We start from the raw sequence: 24,162 nt of genomic DNA, 5'->3' as shown, positions 1-24,162 counted from the left end.
GCGCCGCGGTGCTACCGGGAGGGGCGGGGCGTCGGATTTGATTGCCAGCACGCCTGGTGGGCGGGGAAAATCGAGAGAACCAATAACAACTGCGGATGGCCTTGATGAGCAGAGCCCCCAGCCAATGGGAATGGGGGGTGGACGCTCGGTTGCCAGGACCGCGCGGTTGCCACGGCCGCGGCTCGGCGCTGTGGCGGCCCCCGGTGCCGCCGTCCGGGCCTGCCGCCTGCCCCGGGCCGGCGCGATGGTGAAGCTCGCTGCCAAGTGCCTGCTGGCAGGTGAGTCTGGCCCGCCCGCTCCCATCCACACCGCTGGCTACAGGGGCCTAGAGCGGGTGCCGTGGGGTGGGGCGAGGCCGGCAGCGCCGGCGGCCCGGCTTCCCACAGCCCCTCGTGGAGGGGCCGCCCCGCCGGAGAAGAGGTAGGGAGAGAGGCGGCGGGAGAGAAGTGAGGACCTCGGCTGCCTGGGGAGGAGTCGAAGTTGTGTGTGTTATTACCACGGTGCCCGCCCCCGCTACCACGTGCAGCCGAGCTGTGCCCGGGAAGGGTTTGAGGTGTAGTTGGACCGGCTGAAATGCAAGGACAGGCTCTGAAAGAGGAAAGAAACCCCAAACCCAAATCAAAAGGAGTATTTCTGCAGTGTGGGCGCAGAGATTGGGGAAACTGTGAAGGGAGCAGTGTAGGCAGCTAAGTCCCGTCTCATTTGTGAGTCTTGCTTTTTGCTGACGTGAAAAATTCATGTCAGAAATTAGGATGATTCTGAGAATATGATAGAAAGGTAAAGCCTAAACCAAGAGTAGGAGCATGAAGCATGTGTACTTCACAGTGGCATCTTTTTCTCCAAGTACTTTGGAGGCTAACCTGGGAAAAAAGTGAGGTGAAGACACTGGTTTATTTAGTCAGGATGGATTATGGAGGTGTTGAAAGTAAGTACAGCTGGCTGTTAACACTGAGTGAGGAAAACTTTTTATTTTTTTCCCCTCCCTCTACATTGAAGCTCTGTGCAGCTTCAGCCAAAAGCACAACTCCATAAAAGTTTTGTGTGCAGTCAACTCCCAGGTTTAACTCTTCGCTCCAAATTCTTTCATCCGGAATAAAAAGTTTGCCTTTTTTAACCTCAGAAGCAGCTGGCCATCAACTCACGCAAAGCCAGTTGTGGTCTTTGGCAAAGGTAGAAGAATTAATCTCCCTTGTGCCTCTACTGCTGTGAGCAGCATGAATATCTTGCCCGTCTTCTACACTTGAAATGTAAGCATCATTTCCAATTTGGAAGTTTCCTGCTCCCAATATACTGGCTTTGCTGAAGTCTTTCCAGTTTCGTTGTTTAGCGTTACCAAAGGCCAATTCCACGGCCATTTTAAAATCACATGAGTTTTCTTCGGATGATCTGTTTATGTCCTTAATCCTGATTGGGTCTGGAGCTGCCTTTTCAATTCTGTTCACAACACAAAGAACAGGAATGTCCTATCCCATAAGTCATTCTCTTGTGTGCTACAATAATATCCATGTATTATTAAAAATAATAAATTAATGAAGCAGACCAGGAAAAATAGATTCTCTGTTGCAGAAAAAAATACTGTAGTGAAAGGGACCTAAGATATGAGTAACCACAACAACCTAAAGGGAACAAGAAAATGCTATTACATAGATAGGAGCAAACCCATCAGAAATGGAACTGGGAACTCTTGTGGACCTAAGGAAATGGTTATGAAGAGCCAGTGACTCACAGAACTGGGAGCTACACCATGATCAAAGAGAACAGGGGAAAAGGGCTTTTATTAGCAAAGCAGAGACTATTAAATTGACAATAGAAGGCAATTCCTGTGTATCTCAAGGGTAATTTACAGACACGAAGTAAAAGAATCTGTTGTTTGAGCCTGCTATGGAGACACTACACAAAGGTTTTCATTGTAGAGAGACAGCTGGCAGTAGCAGGCATTTTAGAAAGACCCTACAGATTCTGGCAGGATAACAGAAATATGGATCAAATATGTACTGTACGATGCGCTACTGGCACATGAGACTAAACTAAAAAAGGGCAAGGAAACTTACTTTGAGGAAGTGTAGTGATGTGATGGACTAAAGATGGTGGCAAAGAGTACGAAGAGGGAGAGAGCACCTGGGGCTGTCGAGTAGAAGGAAGGCAACGCATTAGTTAAGAATTCGTGCTGGCTGATGCCTGCACAGTTTGGAGCAATGTGTGCCTCTCTATCTCATTTTACAAAGACAGATCTAATTGTCTATTGAAATACAGAATAGCTTCCACTCAGAACAGAGTGTTGTCTTCCGCACAAGCTTGAACTGATCAGAGAACAAACAAGCTGACTTACCAGATTTTCCTGTCTAAATATTATGAGCCCCACTGAGCTCAAACTAAGCAAGTATGCTAAAAATGTTTAAACAAGAACTGCATTTGGTTAATGCATCTAGGGGCTAATTGTCACTATCCAAAACACCCTTTTTCTTCTTCTGTAATAGTATGTGAGCAGAGAGCTTTACCAATTTCCTTCAAAACACCATTAGGAAGCTCTAATAGAGTCAAAAATATACCCCTTTCTTGGTTTATTTATTAACAACATAATGTAAAATACTTCCTTTCTGGCTTTATTTATTAACAACATAATGTAAAAACTTGTATTACAGGCTTGGCTGTTATGAGTGTACCTTTAAGAGTAAAGGTTGAACCACTGAGGTATTTAATTACTGGCTCCTGTCCTTTTAACTGTCCAGGCTAGTGAGACATTATGTGAAGAAATTAGAAGCTCTTTGGAAGCATTAAGTCTTTGTTTGGAAAGGGTTATGATCTTTCTCATGAGGTAATATGGACATATGTAAGTTCTGCAGAGCCTGAGGAAATGGCCTGAAGTTGTGTCAGGGGAGGTTTAGGCTGGATATTAGAAAAAGGTTCTTCACCCAGAGGGTGGTTGGGCACTGGAACAGCTCCCCAGGGAAGTGGTCACAGCACCAAGCCTGACAGAGTTCAAGAAGCATTTGGACAATACTCTTGGGCACATGACTCTTGGGGGTGGTCCTGTGCAGGGCCAGGAGTTGGACCTGGTGATCTTTTCAACTCAGTATATTCTGTAATCCTGAGATTGCTTTGGATTTCACAGAGTTTTGTAAGAGCAGGCCAAAGCTGGCAGCTGTCAGGTTTGCCTGAAGTGTTGTGCAAGCCATATCAGAAAGCCTTGGCTCTAGAAGAGCAAAAACCAAAGCCCTTTGGTTTTCCTTCCATACAGGGATGAATCAGCAGGCTCTTCTCTCCAGCCATGTGCTTTCTCTCTGACGTTTGCTTCTGTTATGCCCAGGATGCAACTAATGAGCCACCAGCAGCATTGAGTCAGCAAGAGTTGCTCTCTTAGCAGGGTCAGCAAGAACAGTTCATTGAGGAATGTTACCAGCTTAAGAATCTTCATCTCAATATATAACAAGGATGTGAGTCTGGGGAAATGGGTAACCTGAGGAGAAGAAATAGCCTCCTAGGAAGCCCAGTGTCCCTTATCACACTGCATTTTTTTCTACATGATAACATATCTGGGAAATTTTCATTCCTAGTTAAGGGCTGTGGCATAGGCATGAATTTTAGAGCAAACAGCAGTTCCACCCTGATCTGGCAGTCCTTTGCTGTTGTGCATAGGTCAGAAATCAGATGTCAGCACCAGTACGCATAATGGCAATATTAATTTCCTCATGTGGGTATTACCTTTTAGATTGTTTTGTGCTTCATGTGACAGTTACCTTGCCTGTATTCAGGGTTAGAGCATCCAAGCTCTTACAACATGTGATAGTAGCAGAACTGAGGAAAAATAAGATTGTCTACTGTGAAACAAATGTTTTGTGGTTTTGGTTTTGCAGGAGATCCAGCTGTGGGTAAGAGTGCTTTAGCCCAGATGTTTCACAGTGATGGGGCTCATTTTCAGAAGAACTACACATTGGTAAGCATATAACAGGCTCAGACGGCTATCTAACATTTTTCTAAAATGAATGGGAAAACTGAAGGCCTAGAACAAAATAAATATGATTTTGAGACATTTGGGGTGGGATCTTAGAGGGTTTTCTTTCTTACACCCTGAAGAGAAAGCATTTAAGTTCTGTAAGTCTGCATTATGTAGGTGCTGGTGTTGAAACTTAACTTAAGGCAGAATAATTTAGTTAATCTGGTGATTTTCCTGCTGAACCAATGTTTTCATAAGGTTTTGTAGTGTTAGAGAGCTTCCCCCTTTAGGGAGTACTCTATGAAAAAGCATTGCTGAAGGAGAAAGCTTTTAATTCCAACTATTAAATGTGCATGTGGACAGTGTGCTTATCACTGTGCAAACACCAAGATGTGCTGCATAGCCCCAAGATAATTATAATCTACAGAAAGTGTTCCCAGATGAAGAGGATACAGTTTGCAGTCTTTCAGTGTAAGAATCAATGGTGATGACTAATCAGAAGCAGGATAAAAATAAAAGTAAATATAAGTAAAGTAAAAAAAGGAAAATATGAGTGTGGAGAAAAAAAACCCTAAAATCTGTTTATTCATTGAAATAAAGATGAAAACCAGAATTTAAGGATAGAAATAGAACAAACAAATGAGCTACAAAGCAGAATGAGATAAAAGGTGGAAGAAGCACAAATAATCTCAGTCCCATATGTTAACTCATCACATGGTTAGTGCAAAACGTTCTAAGGCATGCGTTAGAGCAGCAGTGTGAGAGTGAACGTAGACCTGCAGACTTCAGCTAATACTCTGAGCTGTATATAAGCAAATCTCTTTGGTTCTCCTCCTTTTTCCCCCAGCTGAGCAAATCTATGAGTCCTTGACATATTGGTGAGATTAGGTTACCAGAGCTAGGAGGAGTATTGCTGAGTTTCTAGCAGTCTTGTGTTTGATGGAATTGTAATGATTCACAAGAATTGCCTCAATCCAATGCACAGTTGGTATGCAGTTGGACAGGCTCTTAAAAACTCTCCTGATCCTCATTTTCCTGATTCTTCTTGACAGACAATGGGCATAGAACTGTTGGTGAAGGCCGTATCAGTTCCAGAGACAAGTGATAGTGTGGTGAGTTTCTGTGACATAAATTGGGTCAGAGACATTCAAAGCTCAAGCCCCACATGAGTCTCATTCTGGTGGAAGATCACTATGCATGTTCATAGGGCAATTAAGTTGCATTGGGGAAATGAGGCTGATCATGTATAATTGCTGATACTCCTGGGTTAGTTTAGTCTTAAAAATGTAATTTTTCTATACTTGTATCCAACACAGCATTTTAAACCAAAGTTATAGCCAGCTTTGTTGAGATTCTGCTCTGTCCTTTAGGGCACTCAGGTTTAGTTCATGATTCTTGGAACTACAGAAGCTGAAGCTTATCTATTATTTTTCCTTAATGCCCTATACTCCCATTAATGGAATCTGTATAATGTTGCATAAATAGTAGAGGTTACTGTCCCACTCCACATATTCTGTTTCCATTAGGGATGGAAACCGGACTTGGGGCCTTGGAAGTAACTCTTTTATTGGTTATACTTGAAAAATAGCTATTTATTTTCTCATACTATCTGGAGTTTTCTCAGTGCAGGGAATTTGTTCCTTAGGGACGTGGCACTGCTGTACTAAATAAAAAGTTGGAGTTACAAGTTGCAGTATTTACTTTCAAAACCTTTCCCAACACTGCATTTTTCTTAGCAAGAGCTTTATTTCTGTTTCCGCTTTCAGGAATTCTTCATTTTTGACTCTGCAGGAAAAGATCTATTTTCTGAAATGCTGGAGAAACTGGTAAGTCTTATGTAACAGTCCTCTTCTTCCATAGAAGTGCTTTTGCTTTGAAGATCTGAGCTCCCCAGTCTGGCAGATGTAGCAAACTTTGTCTTTAGTGTAAATGGGAGCAATTACCTCAGTTGCCAACGCATCCTGTTCTACCTCTCTAAAACTTGTGTAAGTACTAGAAGAAATACTTTCCAGAGGAAGGAAAGTAGATAGGCAGTTTTCTTATAAAAGAAATAGGGAATTTTAACTGAAAATTTCTATGTACTGTTGTTTAAAGTTATTTTTATTTCTTAGAAAAACATCTGTTTTGCTCCAACTTCAACAGTGGGAGGATTTTTTTTGTGTTACAGTGATGTGTTTGATCCAACAGAACTCATTCTTGTCCTTGAGCATAATCCTGCCCTTGGGTTTTTTCCTTCACGTATTTGTGACCTTCCCTGTATGGTTCTTTACTGTGTTATCTCATTTTGAGAAGCAGAATCAGTTAATTGATGTGAGCTTTCATAAGACGGCTAAGTCAACCTAATGGTTCATTGTCTACAAGAGCAATTCCGCTTTTGCCCTTGCTCTAAATCTGGTTTGGAAGGGACTCTTCTAGAAGCTGGCTCAGCTTCTCAAACTGGAAGAAAACCTCTCTACTTTTTTCCTAGGATTAATTTTGTGCTGATTCAGCATGAAAAATCAGCTTCCCTGGCGATCAGATGAGTGCCAGAGCTGATGCAAGTAAAGGGGCAGGACTGTACAGACAGGACTAGGGAAGAAAGGAAGACCACCTCTCCCAATGCCAGTGATTTAGTTGGGTCAACTGAAATGTGAAACCTCAGCCAGGGCATAGGATTCCTGGGTGTTAGGCTTTTTATTCTCATCTTAGCAGCTGCGTTTGCTGTGTTTACAGCCTGGCTGTTGACCACATCAGTTTCATTAGAGCTGACAGTGTTCCTTTCTTGCTGTGCAGTGGGAGCAACCCAATGTCCTGTGCCTTGTGTATGATGTCACTAATGAGCAATCCTTCGACAACTGTGACAAATGGTTGGAGAAGCTGAGGGCTCAAGCAGTTGGGGTGCACATCCCAGGTAAGAATGGGTGTGATCCTTGTTATCTACTCCCCTCTTGTATGACAGCAGTTGTTTTTGTTCAGCTGTGGCATAGAGCATTTGTTTTAAGGCAGACATGGCTTCCTCCAGATCCTTTGCTTTTATCACAAAGCAGGTAAGGCTTGAATATGTTTCCTTTTTTGGAATATTTTCTAGGTAGTTATAGGCTGTTCTCCACACCTCCAACTTTCTGAGCTACTTCTAAAAGTGTTCCAGCATTTATGGCTTACAAGCAGCATTGATGAGCTGGGTTTTTTTCCTTTTGTTTCATGTCTTTTTTTCTGTAGGTGTCTTAGTGGGGAATAAAACAGACCTAGCTGATCGTCGAGTTGTGGAGCAGAAACAAGCACAGGAGTGGGCTGAGAAACATGGCCTGGAATATTGTGAGATGTCAGTGGTGAGTATCTGCTCCTTTCACCATCTGTGCAAGGGGATGTTTGTAAAGTTATCTTCTCTTTCAGGCCAACTGGGGACTCTCTTCCCCTTGTTTGCCATCCAACTCAGTTTTAATCCTTCTTTGGTGAAGCAGAGCAGAAATAGTCAAATGTTTATTCCATCTGCCATTCACAACTTTCTTATTTCTTTACAGAAGGAAATGAAAAATTTTGAGGCCCCTTTCCACATCCTGGCAAAGTTGTTCCACCAACTGTACAAAGAGAAAGTGGAAACTTTTCACTCATTAGCCTGACTGGTATGATTTATTTATCCTCTAAGCTTCTTCTAGTACTGGGAATCCTGCTGGACTGAATACAGAGAGAAGAAAAAATATGAGCTATTTGCTACTTCATGGTCATCCTCTGGTAATTCAAAATAAACTAGAAATAAGCAAGTGGAAAGACACTCTTTGAAGCTGCTACCTCAGCATTCCTTTCATGTCCTCTAACTTGGTTCTCTGCTCACTGAAAGTCTGCTAGGTTGGAGGAGGCAGAGAGTGAAAGGGGAAGGCAGAATGGAAATTGCCAGCTCTTTGCTTTGATATCTTTTGTCTGAACAGACTTCCTGCTGCTACAAGCAAGGATTTAGAGGCTTGGAAAAGGAGAGAGGAAGCTGACAGGATGTTTTTTGACTTAAGCCAGCCTTGATACATACACTGCAGGGCAGGAACCATTTCACCCTACCCCTTGAAAAGCGTTTTCAGGAGGAGGCCTATGCCCTAAAATCAGCACCTGGAGACTGAGATGTGTGGAGACAGCGCTGGATTAGGTGTGTTTCCAGGAGTGCCCAGAGTTGGAAGCCAGTTTTAACAGTGTTGCCCTTATCAGCTGTAGGATTGACATGCTGGTGACTAATACATGTTTCTAATTTCCAGAATCTGTTTCTTTCCTTCGGTGTGGCTCACTGTCCCTGCCTGGTGGGAGCTGTGTCGCGTCCAACCGCTGTCACTTGGTGACGCAGTGCCCTCTGCTGGTCCCAGGTCACAGGAGTTCTCCAGAGGCTGCCACCTCCCTTGAAGTGAGCAGGAAGGGCTTCCTGCAGGCACATCCAAATTGGCTTAACTGCAAAATGGAGTCAAATTGCAGCAATACATTTTCTATTCTAAGGATGACTCTAAAACTTATAACAAATTACCTTTTCTTCTTCATGTCTTTATCATCTTACATATTGTGTCATTTTTGTTAGCTGAATTTGGCAATACCATTCTGATTAGGTTCAGTTCTCAATCTCAAAATCAGAGTCCTCTTATTAAAGTCTCTCTGCTTGTCATTGAATTTCAGATAAAAGACCACAGTTCTGATGTTGCTAGTGGAAACAGACTAAGGAAATTAAAGACAGCCTGGCTAAGTTACTCTGACTCAGCTGTGTCTGGCTAGAAGTTTCATATTAGAAAGGGTAAAAGCCTAGAGAGAGCTGCTTTTTCGTGTGGAGTACTGATGTTGCATGTAAGAGTCTTTGCTAATGTAGTATGCAAAAACATCTGTGGTAAAGTACTGCCGTGTAACTGAGCCTAACACCAAGAGTTTCAAAAATTTAACCATTCTCTTCCAGATTAGGGTAGACTCCCTTGGGCAAGGGAAGCTGTTTTGTACAGACTAAGCACTAAGTGATTTTTCAGGCAGTCTTTTCAGGAATCTGTGTTTCAAGACTTTTATACATGTGGTTTAAAATCATTGTTATGCCCAGTGCTAGGAAAAGTACATTGAATTGAACGTAAGAAATATGGCTGCAGATGTTGTAGCAGAGTTTATTAAGCACTTCAAGAATCTGGAGAAGCACCGGGCTCATTTCACTGGCAACAGTGTGTTGATGCTGGGAACTCACTAGGGAGCATGAATACCAGTTAAAGAGGATGAGTAGCAGCTCAATCTGCAAGAAATGAAAACAAGAGGTTCTTTTGCTAGAAGCCGACTCAAAAATGACAGAACCAGCTTTTTTGAATTGGATTGGCATTACTGGCATTTGTATCTTACATGGGTTTTCTTGTTAATCCTGGGTGTTTTCTTTTGACTTGCATAGGCTGCATAGACTTCTGCTTGCAAGTGCTGGTACCTCTGACTAGTAAGAATAAAAGCTATTTTGGATGCTGTGCTGATCTAGTTAAAGAACGAAAGAAGGTTTGTTTTCATTTGGTATCTCATTTCCCCTGTTTCTATTGATGATGTGATCACAAAACAAGACACATATTTTTTCATATTGAAAATAACATACCAGAAGTGTATGTCACCTGTGACATGGTGTATCTAGGGGGGATGGATTCCTTGGGAATAGGTAATAAAATGAATTCTGTGCGATCTTTAACCAGGGAGTCCATCTCTCTGCACCAGAAGGACCTCCCATAACTTCAAATACACACTCAAATTCACGAGTAAGATGAAGATTGGTGAATGCTGTTTTATAAAATAAATGCAAAAGCTGGAGGAGCTCATTAAGGGAATGCTTGCAGTGGTGATTTGTGATTTATAGGGAAGCTGCTTTTGAGTAGTGAAGAAAAATGCTGCCCATGCAGGGAAAGATGTATTGCCTGAGAGAGGAAATGTATGATCTAATTAGCTAACAGTAGGGATTCACCCACTGCCCCTTTCCCTCTTCCACAGGCCATAACTACAATTAGAAAATGTCTAAAGCATGTTGTCCAGCTTGCTTTTTACAGGACTATTTCCAGCACTAATGTGGACACAGTTTAATGTCCTTCAAAATGGTGTTTGACAGTAACAATCTCAACCTTTTCAAATGCATTTTAAAAGCATAATATATTGTCCTTCCTGGCTAATGTGCTATGTAGTACCAGCCTGATGCAAGTGGTGGTTGTTACTGTTTTCCTGGCTTAATTGTGCCCTTGGTTGTAGAAGCTAGTAGTGAAGAGTGGGTAGAGAACAGGGGAGCCAAACATGGGAAGGTTGTGGGAAATAGTTTTGTCTCTGTGTGAAGGAGTTCAGGGTGGTGAGTAAGTGAGCTGGACCAGCAGGATGAGTAAGAGTCTGAAGGCATTATTAAGTTTCTCCTACCTGTTTACTAACTGGCAGTCACATGTGTAGGGTGAGGATGCATGTTTGCTACTAATAGGCTTAGCTTCAGTCTGAATAACCGATGCTGTGGAGAACAGTGGGAGGAAGACAGAAAGCCTGTCTGCTGACCAGGAAGCTTGTTGTCTTCTTACAGTTCCACTGCTTTGTCCAGCTGTGCAGTGCTGCAGGTGCTCAGCATGAGTGTAACAACACAGAAAAGACCCAACTCAACCAGAACTGAAATTTCAGAAGAAGAGGAAGGAAACAAACAGGCCTTAAACTGTTTTTAATAGATATGTAGTCCTTTTTCCTGTTTGCTTGTTTGATTAGACAAAACCATTTCTTTCCTCTTTGGAGTCCCTCCTTCTTACCTCTCCTTTGGTCCTCATGGGTCTGCACAGAATCTCTGTTATACTTGTGCCCTGCTTTACTTAGGTTGATACATCACCAGCTGATTTTTTTTTTTAATCCTTCTAATTTCTGCATTATCTATTCTCAAGGCTGCAAGACATTTCTTCTTAGATTAATAGATGAAAGGAAACAAAAGTGGAATTTTTAGTCAAATTGTCTTGGAAGAAAAAGCCTTAAGAAGCTGTCTGGCATTCTGAAATTTTACTGGAAATTCATTTGTGTAAAGTTGTCATATTAAAGATGCTTTAATGGTTCTGTTTTGTCTTGCCAGATGTAGTCTATTGTATAGTGAAATTCAGGATGTAAAATTCCAGAAAGATCAGGTTTTATTGTGAGAGTTAATAGGAGTTTCAAAGCGATCACACTGTGGTCTGTTAAGTCTTAACAATGGAGTGGTCACTGCTGTTCATAATGAAGCATTAAATATACTGAAATGGGGCTGTCAAAACAGTTTTTTCTAGAGATTTGTTCACTTTAGAGACTGTAAAGTTAAGAAAGGACATCTTTTAAAAGACTGATCTGATAAATGACACCATTTGGACCAGGGTTATTTCTGATATAACTTTGGTGACTTAAAGAGCTGGATTTAGTCTTTTATGCCAATTGACTCCCCTGGGTAAGCTTCATTTCTTTACCCACTATACATCTTGGACCGATCTGACCTGATAGCAAAAGACACATGATGTTGTTGAAAATGAAATACTGCCTTGGGGCAGAAGGATAAACTGTGTGGCCTCCTGAGGTCCTCCCAGCAATGCTTTCTATAATTGTGTTAGATTAAGTGAGGAAAGAAGTAGCATGGAAAGCACAAAACAGGCTAAGTCATAAACTAGCAATTAAACTGGGAGCTGGGCTGGGCTGCAGCAGAAAATGTACAATCTATCCCAATTAAGAGCTGTATCTCAAGAGAAACTGGGAGCCTGACGCAGGTGCTGACAGCAGGGAAAACACTGCATTTCTGTTCTGGAGGCAGCAACTGCTTTCTACTGGTGCTTATGCAGATCTGGGGGGGTCCTTATGCAGCTCAAGGCTGTGCTCTGTTTTTAATAATTACCATATCTATGATGTTCAGGTGGCAATTGCTCTCAGTTGTGTTCTCATCTGCCTGCACAAACTCAGCAGTGTGATGGCAGATTATTTGCTAGTAGCAAAAAGTCATCCCTATTATTGACACCTGCATGATGGGACCCCTCTCTCCCCATGCATTCTCAGTCCTTTTCCTATCTCATATCCTCTCCTTGATGGACAATATCCACCTCTGCTTGCTCTTAACAAGTAAATTTTCCATCTTGCAGATGGTACTCTGTGGAACCTAGGGCTGAGGGACTTCTAGGACCTTCTGCAACAAAGGTGGAGTCAGAGCAGGAGCTCTTCAAGGGCCACGTTGGCCTCCACAACATCTCTTTTGGCCTAGGGGCACATCATCTCTCTACTTCTCGTGTCCTATTTCCTCCTCCTGCTGTCATTTTGCCTGGAGAGCAATGTCTTCTGTGCCAGTTGCCCTTGGCTCTGTTGACCCGGAACAACAATTCTTGGGGGAGGGAGAAAGAAGAGAGCTACTCAGTCTAGAGTCTTTTCAGGGCCCTTTAGCTGTTGTGACTCCCTGTCGAAGTCACCTCAGAGATGGGGATGTTGCTCAGTCTAGGGTGTAATTTCCTGGCTGGAGACCACCAGCTGAGTCCTGGCAGCCTCATCTCGCCTCTTCAGAGCTTGCTGCAGTGTAACTTTGTCAGACACTGGCTGTTCTCCTTCTAACTGGGAGTTTTGATTGGGGTTTTTGATAGATTTTTTTTTTTTTTACTCCTTGGAGGTCTTTCTCTCATTTTTCTGTCATGGCTTCACATATTTCCTCCCCTAGAGCTGTTTGTCAAGAGAAGCTTAGAATTGCTCCCTTTCCTGGTCTCTGAGATTTAATCTGGCAATGTTTAAAAGGGAAATGTGACAGACCCTACATGTCAAGCTGGGGTCAGGGATGGGGTCAGTTTGATGAGTTTCCCTCCAGCTAGATACACATCAGTTGGAGATATGTGGAGCCTGTAATCTTTCTGCACAAGTACTAGAAAAACAGACAATGTGAGGGCTGCAAGTTAGGGACTGTGAGGAAAAGGGTATAAAGGCAGAAGCGATTGACTTCTGTGTCCCAAACAGGGGAAATGCAGGACCAGTAGGGGAACAGGAATATGTAGGACATACGTAGGTCTATATTCCTTCATGAAGAGCCCAAAAGACTTGCTGAGGCAGATTGGGAGGGTGGGATTTCGGGATGGGAAGACCTAAGGCTTTTCCTGTCTTTTAGAATGCTGTATGGAAATGAAGTGGGAGGAAAAGTAATTTTTGCATGAGCTACTGAGGGAAAATGAGGATACAGGGCAGACTTTGCAGGTGGAAGGGCAGGTGGTAAGAATAAAAAACTGAAAGAAGATTTTCAGGGCCAAGCTCTCAAGGCCAAGGGCAGACAGGGGGGTTCAGAGCCATGATGAGGAAGGTCACCGGTAGCCATCAGTTTAGGCTGAAGATGTAGGGCCTGCATTAGAACAAGGCAGGAAGAGTTAAAGTCTGTGTGACAGGGTTGACACTGGGATTTGAAAGGGCAGTAGCAAGAATCCAGAATGATAAACCTAGGAATAGTGTAGGGAGATAAGAACAGCAAGCTGTGATGCTGTGAGCAGCAGTGGCTGGAGGCAGCGCATCCAGGTGAGACCAGAAAAAATAGAGTAGCTATGCTAAGGGCACTATCAGACTATCAGGGTGGAAGAGTGTGAAGAGATGTTGGAAATTCATATTTGAGTACAGCTCTTCTGAGGGAACTTCTGAGTGGAGGGAAATAGATATCTACAGTTGGTACCTGTACATCTTCATAAACACATTTAAACCACAAATTAATTCAGCACTATGTCCGCTATCTCTATTTCCTTTGCCAGAAAGTGCCCCAACCTTTCTGCTTAAACCTTTTTTTTTGGGGAGGGGGGATGGGGGGAGTGGGGAACAACACATACATTTATGCCTAATTGTGATGCTGCATCATGAATACATTCAGGGAATGGAAAGAGAACCTGCACCTCACCTGACCAAGCAGAAATGCCCACTACAACTTGAGCATCAATATCTCGCAACAGAAATTTCATCATCAGTTCATACAGCAGAAGGAATGGAAGGAATATTTTCTGTGTTGGTTTGCCTTCCCTGCTTTTGATAATTCATTTTGATTCCTGTGAAGTGTTGCTCTCTCTAACAGTTTTGTGTGGCCATTGTGGGCCGTATTTAGGACTTTGTTTCTGTGATGTTGGGTGGCTTCATTTTGAGGATTGTAAAACTGGAAGTGTTGAGTTTCAGGTTACAGTTGAAGCATAAGGCATAAAATCAGCTTGTAGGCACAGCAGAACAGAGTGTCTAGGAAAGATGTCTTGCAGGGTTAAGATAATGCATTTCAGTGCTGTTGTCAGCAGAGAGAGGCTGCAATTAATGTGAAAATGTTAGATGAGGAAGAAATGCTGGTGGGTTTGGAAAGGGTAATAAGTATGGGTTTCTTCTAACAGGTAAACGCAGAAGAAAGAATGCTGCAAGGCTCTGGATGGAGGTATCTGGGGAGGTAGTGGAGGAGGTAAAGGAGCATTCTTGGACAGTGTCATGGAACTGGATAAGAGCAGGAGGATGGTTCTGGTATGAGCAAAAGCAGAGTAGTGCAAACCCTGCCCTCTGGTTTCTGTACCTTTTTATGTATGGGGCTATTTCACTTAAGCAGAACATGTCGTTGCTCTCGATGGCCCTCACAGCTAAGATTGCCAATAGGTTGGCTTTCCTTCTTCACTGAGATAGACATGATCCCTGAATGCCATCTTGGTCCACAGCTATTTTGATACTTGATTCCTCTTCCCTGTCCATGCCTCTTGCCTTTTCCCTTCTGTCTCTGCATGTGGAGGTGTTATATGTCCCCACAATTCTGCTACACCTCCCCATGTATCAGCCCTCCCCATGACCTTAAGACTGCTTAGTTCCTCCCATGTACTTTGCTTTCCAGGATGGTAAGCTGTGGTCAGAAAAATAGCCACTGCTCATTCTATCCACTGCCACCCTCTCCTACCCCTCTCCTCTCCATCTGGTACTAGGGAAGAGCTTGTGCCCTGTTCAGCTGGCTAGTTCTGGCACAAAGCTGGACTGGTATAGGAGCGGGAGGGCTGTGCCCATGTCGGATGTATGTCTCTGTGCGGGTGAGGAGCGTCCGAGGCAGGCACCCTTTCCTCCTTTTATCAGACTGCGCTCATTTATTATACCATCTGTTTTCCCAGTGCTGGAGATGATGCTGGGGATATGTGACTTGGGGCACTCAGGCAGAAACTGGCCTGCACAAGGCCGGCCATGTGTTTGCCTCCTAGCAATGCAGCGGTCAGCAGCAAATTCTTTGCTGCTGCCTCCTCTCAGTATGGGAGAGAGCAAGTGTGGGCCTGGGTGTGTAGGAGGCACAAAGAGATGAAATGTGGCAGGGGGAGAAGGGGAGAGAGAGACACTGGGGTACATGTGTATCAGCTGGAGAGAACTGTGGGGAGGAGGGACAGACAGATGGGCAGAGTTGGGGAGAAGGAAGAAGAATGGATTGAAGAGAAGGAAAAACATAAGGAACTGTGCAGGGAGAGACAAAGAAACAGACTGGCTGGGGGGGCAGCAAGAGAAAGGCTGTGAAAGAAGGAAAGACAGGCAGATCTGGCAGGGTTGTGGTGTGGAAATCAATGGATTGACTGTGGGAGAGAGATGTGTGCCAGCCAGGTACTACACTCATAGGTAAGTGGATAACTACAGAGGTGGAGATAAATTTAGTGTGTGTATGTTTATATAGGCCTGTGTAAGGGTGAGCTGAATGAATGAGAGTGAGGAAGAGGAGCTATAAGGAAAGGGGAGAGTGAAAGCAGAGCAACAAAAGAACAAGGCTAGATCGAGGTGAATCCTTGGAGAGCAAACAAGAGCTGGCATCAGTGGGGAGGAAGGGATTTGTATGAAAAGAAGGGAGACTAACAGCACTGATGTGTTTGGGGCTGAGGTTTTCTTACTGGAACCTGAGAGGACACAGGGCAGACATCAGAGCACAATTCCCCAGTACTAAACAGAAGCATTTTTATACATGCAAGGGCTCACTGCCACTGCACGGAGAGACCCAGTGGACCCAGGAATGTAAATGCCACTATGCTAGTGCAGACTGTTTCCTGCCTGTCGAACTGCAATGTGTACTCGAGCGTTTGCAATCTGTGGACTGCCTATTTCAAGTGTACCTGCTTAACTATTAGAAGCTGTTTAAGATGGCAGCTCAGGTATTTATTTATCCCTCTTTCCCTTCCCTCTTTCCCTTTTCCTCACAGTGTACTCACAATAGAAAAGGAGACATTAAAAAGTAGTACTCAGATTCACAGGAACCTTCTTATTTCTTCTGCCTTGTTTCATAGACACCACTTTGCTTTGCTGCCTAACTTGACCTCCCCCTCTTCCCTTTGACCATTTCTTTTCTCTTCCTTCCTCTGCTATTTTGTCTACTTCTTTCTCTCTTCCTTCAATTTTCTATAATTTGAAGGTTTTTATTGTCCCTATAACTCCATTCCCCTTTCTCTATTGTGTTCTAGACTAGGAGCCTTGTTTCTTTCCTTCTGCTCCTTTTCTCTCTCCCCAATTCCTCCATCTCCTTCTGTCTGTGCCTGTCTGCCTGCTTTCTCTCACTCACTGTCTGTCTCTCTTGAACTGGGTTGTGAATTCTGTTGGCATCAGAGTGGGACAAACTGTAAAACCAAGGTTCCCGGAGGGCCAGGTTGTGATCATTTTATTTTTACAATGTCCTTGGATGTGTAAAGGTGTTTGTTTGAGGGGGAGGAGCAGTGCATGTGCTCCATGCGGGAGAAGAGAGAGGAGTGCAGGCCAGAACAAATGAAGCTTATAACCAATATAGGTCAGTTGCAGAGAAGAGTCCCAATGGTCTGTGAAATAGAGAAGTGTTTTGTCATTTCAGACTGGCTAGTGGAAAGATGGCAAATGAATAGTTTTATCTAACAGATGCAGGAAAAGCGTCCTGTCAGAGAATGCAGTAGTGGTGAGCATGGGAGGAGGACCAGCTCTGCACAGGGGATTGCTCATCTCCCAGCCACCCCCATAACCCAGGGAAAGAACAGCCTTTCTCCTGTTCCGAGCTGCCTGCTTCTGAGCATGTTCCCATGTCTCTGATATGGACTGCAGAGCATGGCTGAGAGATGCTTCCCTGTGTCCTCTGCCAGACTTGCTCGTCGTGTCAAAGAGGACAACAACCAAGCAAACAGATTAGAGAAGCACAAAGGAGAACCATAACCTCACACCCTTGGAGGATGGGCTGGAGTGCTTGGTGAGCCTCTGCTGGGGTAAGTGCTGCCAGAGAGACCCCCACAGTGGCAGAAAGGCATCATCAAGGCCCTGAGCTTAGGCTGGTGGAGCTGTATGAGCCAAGCGCACTGCTGGGAATTGTTTTGCTCTTCAGTAGACTACTCACTTCCCATGATTTGCCACCATATGAGTAAACCCTGCTTCCTGATCATTCCCAGAAATTTTCAAAAGTGGTCAGTAGCTGCAGTGAACGACTGTGTCAGATACTGATGAGCCCAGCATCTGGCCTTGGGAATTTCAATTTAATTTCTATTAAGAAATTCGTTGGTTTATGACATCAAAGCTATTCTGTTAAAATGACATTAAAACATCAAAACAGAAATCCAGATTTTTAGAGGTGTTTGGAGCCCCTGCATCTCTCTAAATTCGATGTGAGATGCTGACTGCTTAGCACAACTGAAAATCAGGACAGTTCCTCAGTGTCTAAACATGGAGTTAGAAGCCTAAATAGATGTATGTGTTTTGCTTACTTTTTTAAAGGAGGCCTTTATTCCCGAGGCAGAGAATACCACCTCTCGACAATTTCTATCCATGGAATACTCTTCTGTGCATCACCATAATGCTCCAGTCTAACATCTGACTGGCTTAATCTGATGTGTTTAACCTACTTCCTCTATAGGAATTCACTTGGGGGATCCTAAACCATTACAATGGTAATGTGAAAATAAATCCTAGGAATTAATACAATACAAGAGCTCTGTGGTCGCAATATATCAGCTGACTTGCTCTGAAACAGTGTCTCAGGTCCTCATGGAATGCCTCCCTGACTATGTGGGACTACAGAAGTAAATCTTTCTCACATTGAAATTGGTAGCCTGTTACTGGCATCAGTTGGATACTGTGATTCTGAATTCTCTTAGAATGCCAGCTCACTGAACTCCTGAATAGGTGCTGTGATATGTGCTTCTCTTGATTTGTCCCTCCGAAAATTCAGAGGGATGAAATAGCTTATCCTAGACACTAACCATTTCTCTTGCTTTTCTTGGGATGTTCCTTCAAGTATCCTTTTAACCCTGATATACCACTGAGTGTCAGAGATGTTTAATGTCCAATATTCCTGCCCCAATACCCTAAGCTATCTGACAGAAGAAAAGCTCAGGGTATCCTAAAGATGAAAGTCTGCATAGCTGTCTTGCAGAAGGGTTACCTGTGTCAGTACCACCAGACCTAGGAGAGCAAGTCTGTCCGTGGAGGAAGCCCCAGTGATACCTCTGTGGCTGCAGAGGTCTGGATGGCAAAAGCTCATATTAGGGCTGGATTGTGGCTTTAAATGATGACACTGAATAGATGCGGCTGCACAAGATCCTCTTGTCTGTCCCCATCTGTGCCCTTTACACTGAAAGGAAGACTGATATCAGAGAATATCGATCAGTGTCAACACAAACCATCTTCACTGTAGGCCTCACCTTTACCTCAGCATTTATCATTGCACTGATGCTTCCAAGAAGATTCTGAAAGCCTTTAGAAAAAAGTAAGGCCTCTCTTTCTTGACTTACTCTTTGCAATTCTGTGATTGCTATGTTTACATGGAAACAGGCTTTTTTTTTTCTTTAAGAACCAAACCACAGCCCATGTACATTTCCTCAGTGGAGTTTCATAAAACTGTTTGTCAAGAAATGATGAGTGCTTTTAATTTGGAGTTTCTGAAGTTGACCTGGAGAGACCACCCCTTCTGTGAGAGACAAATCAGGAGTGAGAATCTAATCTAGTTACAGTCAGTAGATAAAAGGACAAAGGCTTTACTGGGGGCAACATAGTTACTGGTGCCCATATTCCAGGCACAATGGGCAGTGAGACCCATTGCCTCTCTGGTCCATTCTGGAGACCTTTCCCTGTGCCTTAGACCCTAGAACAGATTCTGATTACAAAACCTGTGCCAAAAACTTTTCATCAACTTTTTGTTGCCTGGAATATGCTTTCAGGGTTGGATGTATCTAGATGTCTGTGCCTGGCTTTGGATATGAATGGGAACTCAAAAGAGGATTTCCATGAAGGATCTGGGGATACAGAAGAGGAGAAACAATGGGTGTATGCTTGGGAATAAGTGGGTCTAAAGCTGGATTTCTATGCGCATGGTTAACATAGGGGTAAGGGAGTGTAGAGGCATGTATTTTACTTATATGCAAGATAGTCCAACATGAAGGTAGCCTGGGATTATAGATTAAGTGTAGAAAAATAGAAAAATGTGTGTTCTGGAGAGGATAAGTATGAGGCACAGCATCTGAGTGGGGAAGAGTGTCTTTAGTTTAGCATACTTATGTAAATACATAGGGATAGACGTGCTGGTGGGAGGGGGAATGTTCTCACAACTTATTTTCTCTGCTAGTCGGATTCGGTAAGTTTGTGTGTATATATATATACACATATGCATATATCCTCACTGAGGGCGCTTTACCAAATACTAGAATTCCAGCTAGAATGACTTGTTAGCAGCCTACCCTCTGTTAGAGCTAATGGGTTGCAGGTATTGATTTTTTTTCTATTTCTATTGATTAGGAGGCTGCTGTACATACAAACCTTAGCATAGCATGGAAAGAGAAAGGGAGGCAAAACAGTTCACATCCCAGCAACTCATCATGGCGGAAAATTCATCCTGGGAGTCTCAGTCTTCTCCAACTATCTCTTCCAAATAGAGAAGGAAGTCGTTCCTTTTTTGCAGAAATCAACCACCAGGGCTCATGAGAGGACACTTTTTGTTTCCCAACCATCTTCAAATGTATCATTCAATGGAAGAAAAGGTTGTGTGAGAAAAAGGAGTCTCACATGGAAAGCACAGGAGTGCTTCAAGCTTCAAGACTCAATCTGAAACAGTTATCTTGGGTACCCGTGAGCACCCAATTCATTCGTAACAGCACCCAGATCCCACTAAAATCAGCGCAAACTCTTTCATTTTGGTGTGCTTTGTGGTTATGTTCTGGATTTTTCAGTGCCTTAGTGCCTCCACAAACTAATGAACATGTTACTTTGTAAGACTGTTGTGAGGCTAAATGAACCATTGGTACAACATTTAGCTTGGAAGAGGACATAAGTGAGAAACTGAGGGACTTTTGTATGACAGCATTAGAACCTCATACTTGGAACCCCATACTGGTGTCCATCTTGTGATAGACAGGAGTCCGCTCCTGTCTATCACAAGAATTTTTTAATGCACTCTCAGGGCAGTACCCCCACCCATTTTGCATGGAAATCTGCTCATTTTAATTGATAGACCTCTATATCCTGTATCTCCCTTCTTTCTTACTTTCTGGTCACAATGTTACACTAGAGATGACTTTGCTGTAGTATTGAATGTCTGATGTTTAAACTGTGTTGTTGATCTTCCAGTTATATGAACCTGAAGATAAGAAGAGAGGACCAGTGAGGCTTTTTCCATCACCATTTATCTCCCTGTGTCTATCATCTCCATCTCTAGCTCCTTCACCTGAGATTCTCTGGCCAAAACCACAAATCTTCTTTCCATGGCTTGCTAGTTTATTGAACTGGTCTAAGAAAACCAACAGCATGCACATATGATGCGAATAATGTTTCTTAAGTGCTTTGGGACCCTCAGCTTCGGATGTCAGTGATGACTGCTCTGATCACCCCATCTGCTTTTCTAACAATACAGATATGTGACTTTTTTCTTCTCCAGTGAAATATCTTATATTTTCATTCTTTTTATATACCATATCTCTTCCCTGCCCCACTGGCTTCCAGTTCTATGATCATCACCCTAACCCCAGTTTGTTTTTCCTAACATCTCCTCTGCTGGTGCATTTCCCTATTAACACCTCTGCTCTGCCTGCAAATATGGCTGCATCAACTCTATCTCTTTTACATCTCATTACAGCAGCTCCTTCTGAGCTGGCCTCCCCAGGATGAAGATTCCTAGATCAAATTTTTATACACTATTGCTGTTTGATTTTATCCTATGTGCCAAAGAGCTCCACTGCAGCACTCAATCCACAAACACTATTCAGTCTCATTACCATCCCATGGAGTTGCTTCCGACTTTGTGCCCTTCATCTCGCTTCCTGCATCTTTCTCATGCCCCTTTCATTCCTACAGCACTGCCCCTTCTCTCCACAAATAGCAGCACTCTTGGTTTGCCATTGGAAGCAGACTTCCTGTGGCTCCCTGTCTCATCAGCTTCTCATTTCAAGTAATTTAAAATGTAATTTAAAATCTCTCTATTTCCTCCAGACTATTAATTTCTCTCTCCTTACTTTTCTATAGATGTCATTCTGTGTTGCGTTATTCAGAAGATGCGACTGTTGTAAAAATCTGCCACAGTGTTTTTATTCTGTATTCTTGTTTTGTATTACCATTTTTAATGATTCTTTGTAGGAAAGATGAAATCTCAGCACAGCATCTAACCACAGCACAAGCAGTCACACAGGACAGTCTGGCATTTGCATTGCCTTTGTTCCATTCTTCTCCTGTGGCATTTAGATCTGTAGAGGGATTCTTGTGGATGGTCTAAGAGTATATAAGTAGGGTAGCAGGAGGAGAATTATTTCTGGCAATTGGGAAGTGTGAGGCAGGAAGGCGTGTTTAGTTCTGATCCTGAGATGTGCTGAGTTCTCATAAGTCTCACTCCTTTTGCCACCCTGCAAACCTGGCCTTCCTATACTGGCAGTTTCTTTGGGGAGAACATGCCCTTCTCTTGTTGCTGTAGTACACTATTTGAGAGTACAGAGTAACTGAGGAGCCAACTTTTCTTGGAAGTATGAGGTCTGCAGATTTCCAGAGTGGTTTTCTTGTCCACACATGAGATGTTTGTGCCTGATGGATTTAAGTGCAAGAATAGCCAAATGAAGTTTTTTTCTTCTTCAGAATCTTTCAGGCCCCTGGCCCAGACTTTCTGTCTTCCTTTGAAGAATGAGAAGATTTGAATATTAGGGTTGGGTTGGAAAGGAACAACCACAAATACAAAAAGAAAATGCTCAGAATCCCAAGAATTACTTATTCTTCCCTTATGCCTTCCCTCTTCAAGGCCCCTTCCTTCTTTCAGGCAAAATGCAAGGGGAGGAGAGGCCCTCGGGTGATCTTCTCTAGCTTTCCCAACGAAGAGCCTCAGGGAACTTCCTCCTCAACACAGACCATCCCTGTAAAGCCATAATCTCCCACCATCTTGGGGGTGTTCTCCACATCTCTCTGCCTCTCAAATTCCTTTGCACCAAGGACAACAGTCCAGAGAGCCTGTCCACAAACTACCATCCTCCACATTCTTGCAGCAGGTTATACTCAGAGTACTAAAAATGCAGAGTACAATATGCACCTGCCCCCACGTTCATCACCAGCTGTTCAGCAGCTCCAAGGGTACAGAAAGAGCCCCCCTCCCCCCAGCTCCTAAGGCAGAGGGCAAGGCTGGAAATCCCCCAGATGAACTAGGTACTGTGTTTGTCCACAAAAAATATTTCAGTGGTCTAAACCTGCACTGTCTCCTATCACCTCTTCCTCTTTCTGCCTTCCCCGGGGCCTTTTCTGCCTGCTGATGGTGCTTTGCATATGGCTGATGTGGGACACCAAGAGTGCTTGCTGGTAAATGCCTCTGCCTCAGTCTCAGCTATGAGGGCAGCCTGGATTGTGCCCTCCAAATGGGGGAAATGATCAAGGGTCTGTAGGGCAGCCAGTGGCCCCCTGGCTGCTTGCTATAGAGCCCTTCATGTCCATCAGTCCTGGGACAGATTGTCCTGGAAGGGCAGTCCCAGTCTGCACCCAGAGAGTGAGTAGGGAGAAGAGATAACTGGAGTTATGAAATTGCAGCATGGCTGAAGCCCTCCAACTGGTTCAACTTCCCAGCACCCTCTTCCCCCAGCGCTGCTCCCCCGCATAGAACAGCAGTGAACCTAAAGCAGATCTTCTGGTCTCATTTTTCAGTGAACAATGAATCTGATCAGAGAGAAACAAAATCGGTAGCATCAAGAATTAGATGATTTCTTTTCTTCATGATTGTTGCATTAATGAGCAGCTACATGTATAGAACCAGGAGGTGACTAATGTAATTAACCTGGTGTAATGATACTGCTGAGGAAGAGAGAGAGGATTATGACATACTTAGATGTCAGTATTGCACAATATTGTATGTGCTCCCTGTACTATCAGGTTGTGTCTGACACAGAAAACTTAAGCAGTGATAGATTTCAGTCTGCATCCATTCAGCTCATGCATCTTTCTGTGTAAAATGAGGATGTGAAAGGTGGATTGCTTTCCCAGGGTTGAGGGGGTGGAGGTATTCAATTTTGGTGGTTCCTGTCCTTAACAAAATGATACTAATTATCATAAATCGTCCTTTCTCATGAAGAATCTTCCCAAAATGTCTGCTTCTTGGAGCAGGCATTGGGATTTTGCCGAAAGCTCTAAAGACAAAGTAAGAACACAGGGATCCACACAACACTGGTCAGGGGGAGGCAGAGGGATGGAAAACGAGCAACACCAAGCCATATGCAACTTGCAGCAAACCCGAGAAGAGTGAAGATCAAGCACTTAAAAATCGTAACACCAGCAATAAGAGCAGAAATACATGCTTGTTTTTTAAATTACCCTTCCACGTTACATTTCAACCCCTCCTGGGGAGAGAAACAGCTGACTGAAGTTTTGTGCGGGTCTAACTGCGGTGTGCGGGTCGCACTCCCAGCTCCGGGCACCCACGACGGAGATACGAAGGAGGCTGAGCTGGGGGGCGGCGGTGGGGCGGGAAAGGCGGTAAGCGAGGGAGCGCCCCAGCTCCGTCTTCCCCTGGGCTCCGCGGCGGCCCCGGGGGAGCGACCCTTGCCGGTGCCGGCAGCAGCGGGCGAGGCGCAGGGCGGGGGCAGGCTGCCCCCCCGCCCCTCGCTGCCTGCCTGCTGCCTGTGTGTGCCCGCGCAGAGCGGAGCGGGGCGGAGGAGGAGGGCGGCTGCCGCCCGCGGATGCTGGGGCGCGGGCGGCGCGGGCAGGGCGGGCGGCGCGGGCAGGGAGCTGTCCTTCAGCACCGCGGGCCGCGGAGCGCTCCGCCCGCACCGCCGCCCGGGGAGCTGTCCTGCAGCACCGCCGGCCAGCGCCGACACCGACACCAACACCGCCGCCGCCGCCGCCGCCGCCGCCGCGGGGGA

The 24,162-nt window shown here is 44.3% G+C and overlaps 1 protein-coding gene and 1 long non-coding RNA gene across 2 annotated transcripts; one reads left to right on the top strand and one right to left on the bottom strand.

Annotated features, from left to right (window-relative positions):
• Positions 1–145: 145 nt before the first annotated feature.
• IFT27 (intraflagellar transport 27) lies at positions 146–9,652 on the top strand. The gene is made up of 8 exons (XM_042050667.1): positions 146–278; positions 3,855–3,934; positions 4,987–5,046; positions 5,701–5,760; positions 6,707–6,824; positions 7,133–7,242; positions 7,435–7,536; positions 8,155–9,652. Exons 1-7 carry the CDS (start codon positions 245–247, stop codon positions 7,531–7,533), a joined length of 561 nt encoding a protein of 186 aa, XP_041906601.1. The 5' UTR covers positions 146–244; the 3' UTR covers positions 7,534–7,536; positions 8,155–9,652.
• An 11,693-nt stretch (positions 9,653–21,345) lies between these two features.
• LOC121675325 lies at positions 21,346–23,960 on the bottom strand. The gene is made up of 2 exons (XR_006020055.1): positions 23,615–23,960; positions 21,346–21,940 (listed from the first exon to the last, which is right to left on the bottom strand). It is a non-coding gene; the product is annotated as an uncharacterized LOC121675325 (long non-coding RNA).
• Between the last annotated feature and the right edge of the window lie 202 nt (positions 23,961–24,162).

This window comes from Corvus kubaryi, unplaced genomic scaffold (genome assembly GCF_017639235.1).
Source record: "Corvus kubaryi isolate FWS band 111438036 unplaced genomic scaffold, C.kubaryi_AGA036_p1.0 74, whole genome shotgun sequence".
NCBI classification, from domain to species: domain Eukaryota; kingdom Metazoa; phylum Chordata; class Aves; order Passeriformes; family Corvidae; genus Corvus; species Corvus kubaryi.
Note: the sequence above shows the minus strand (reverse complement) of the source record. Positions and strands in the feature narration are given on the sequence as shown.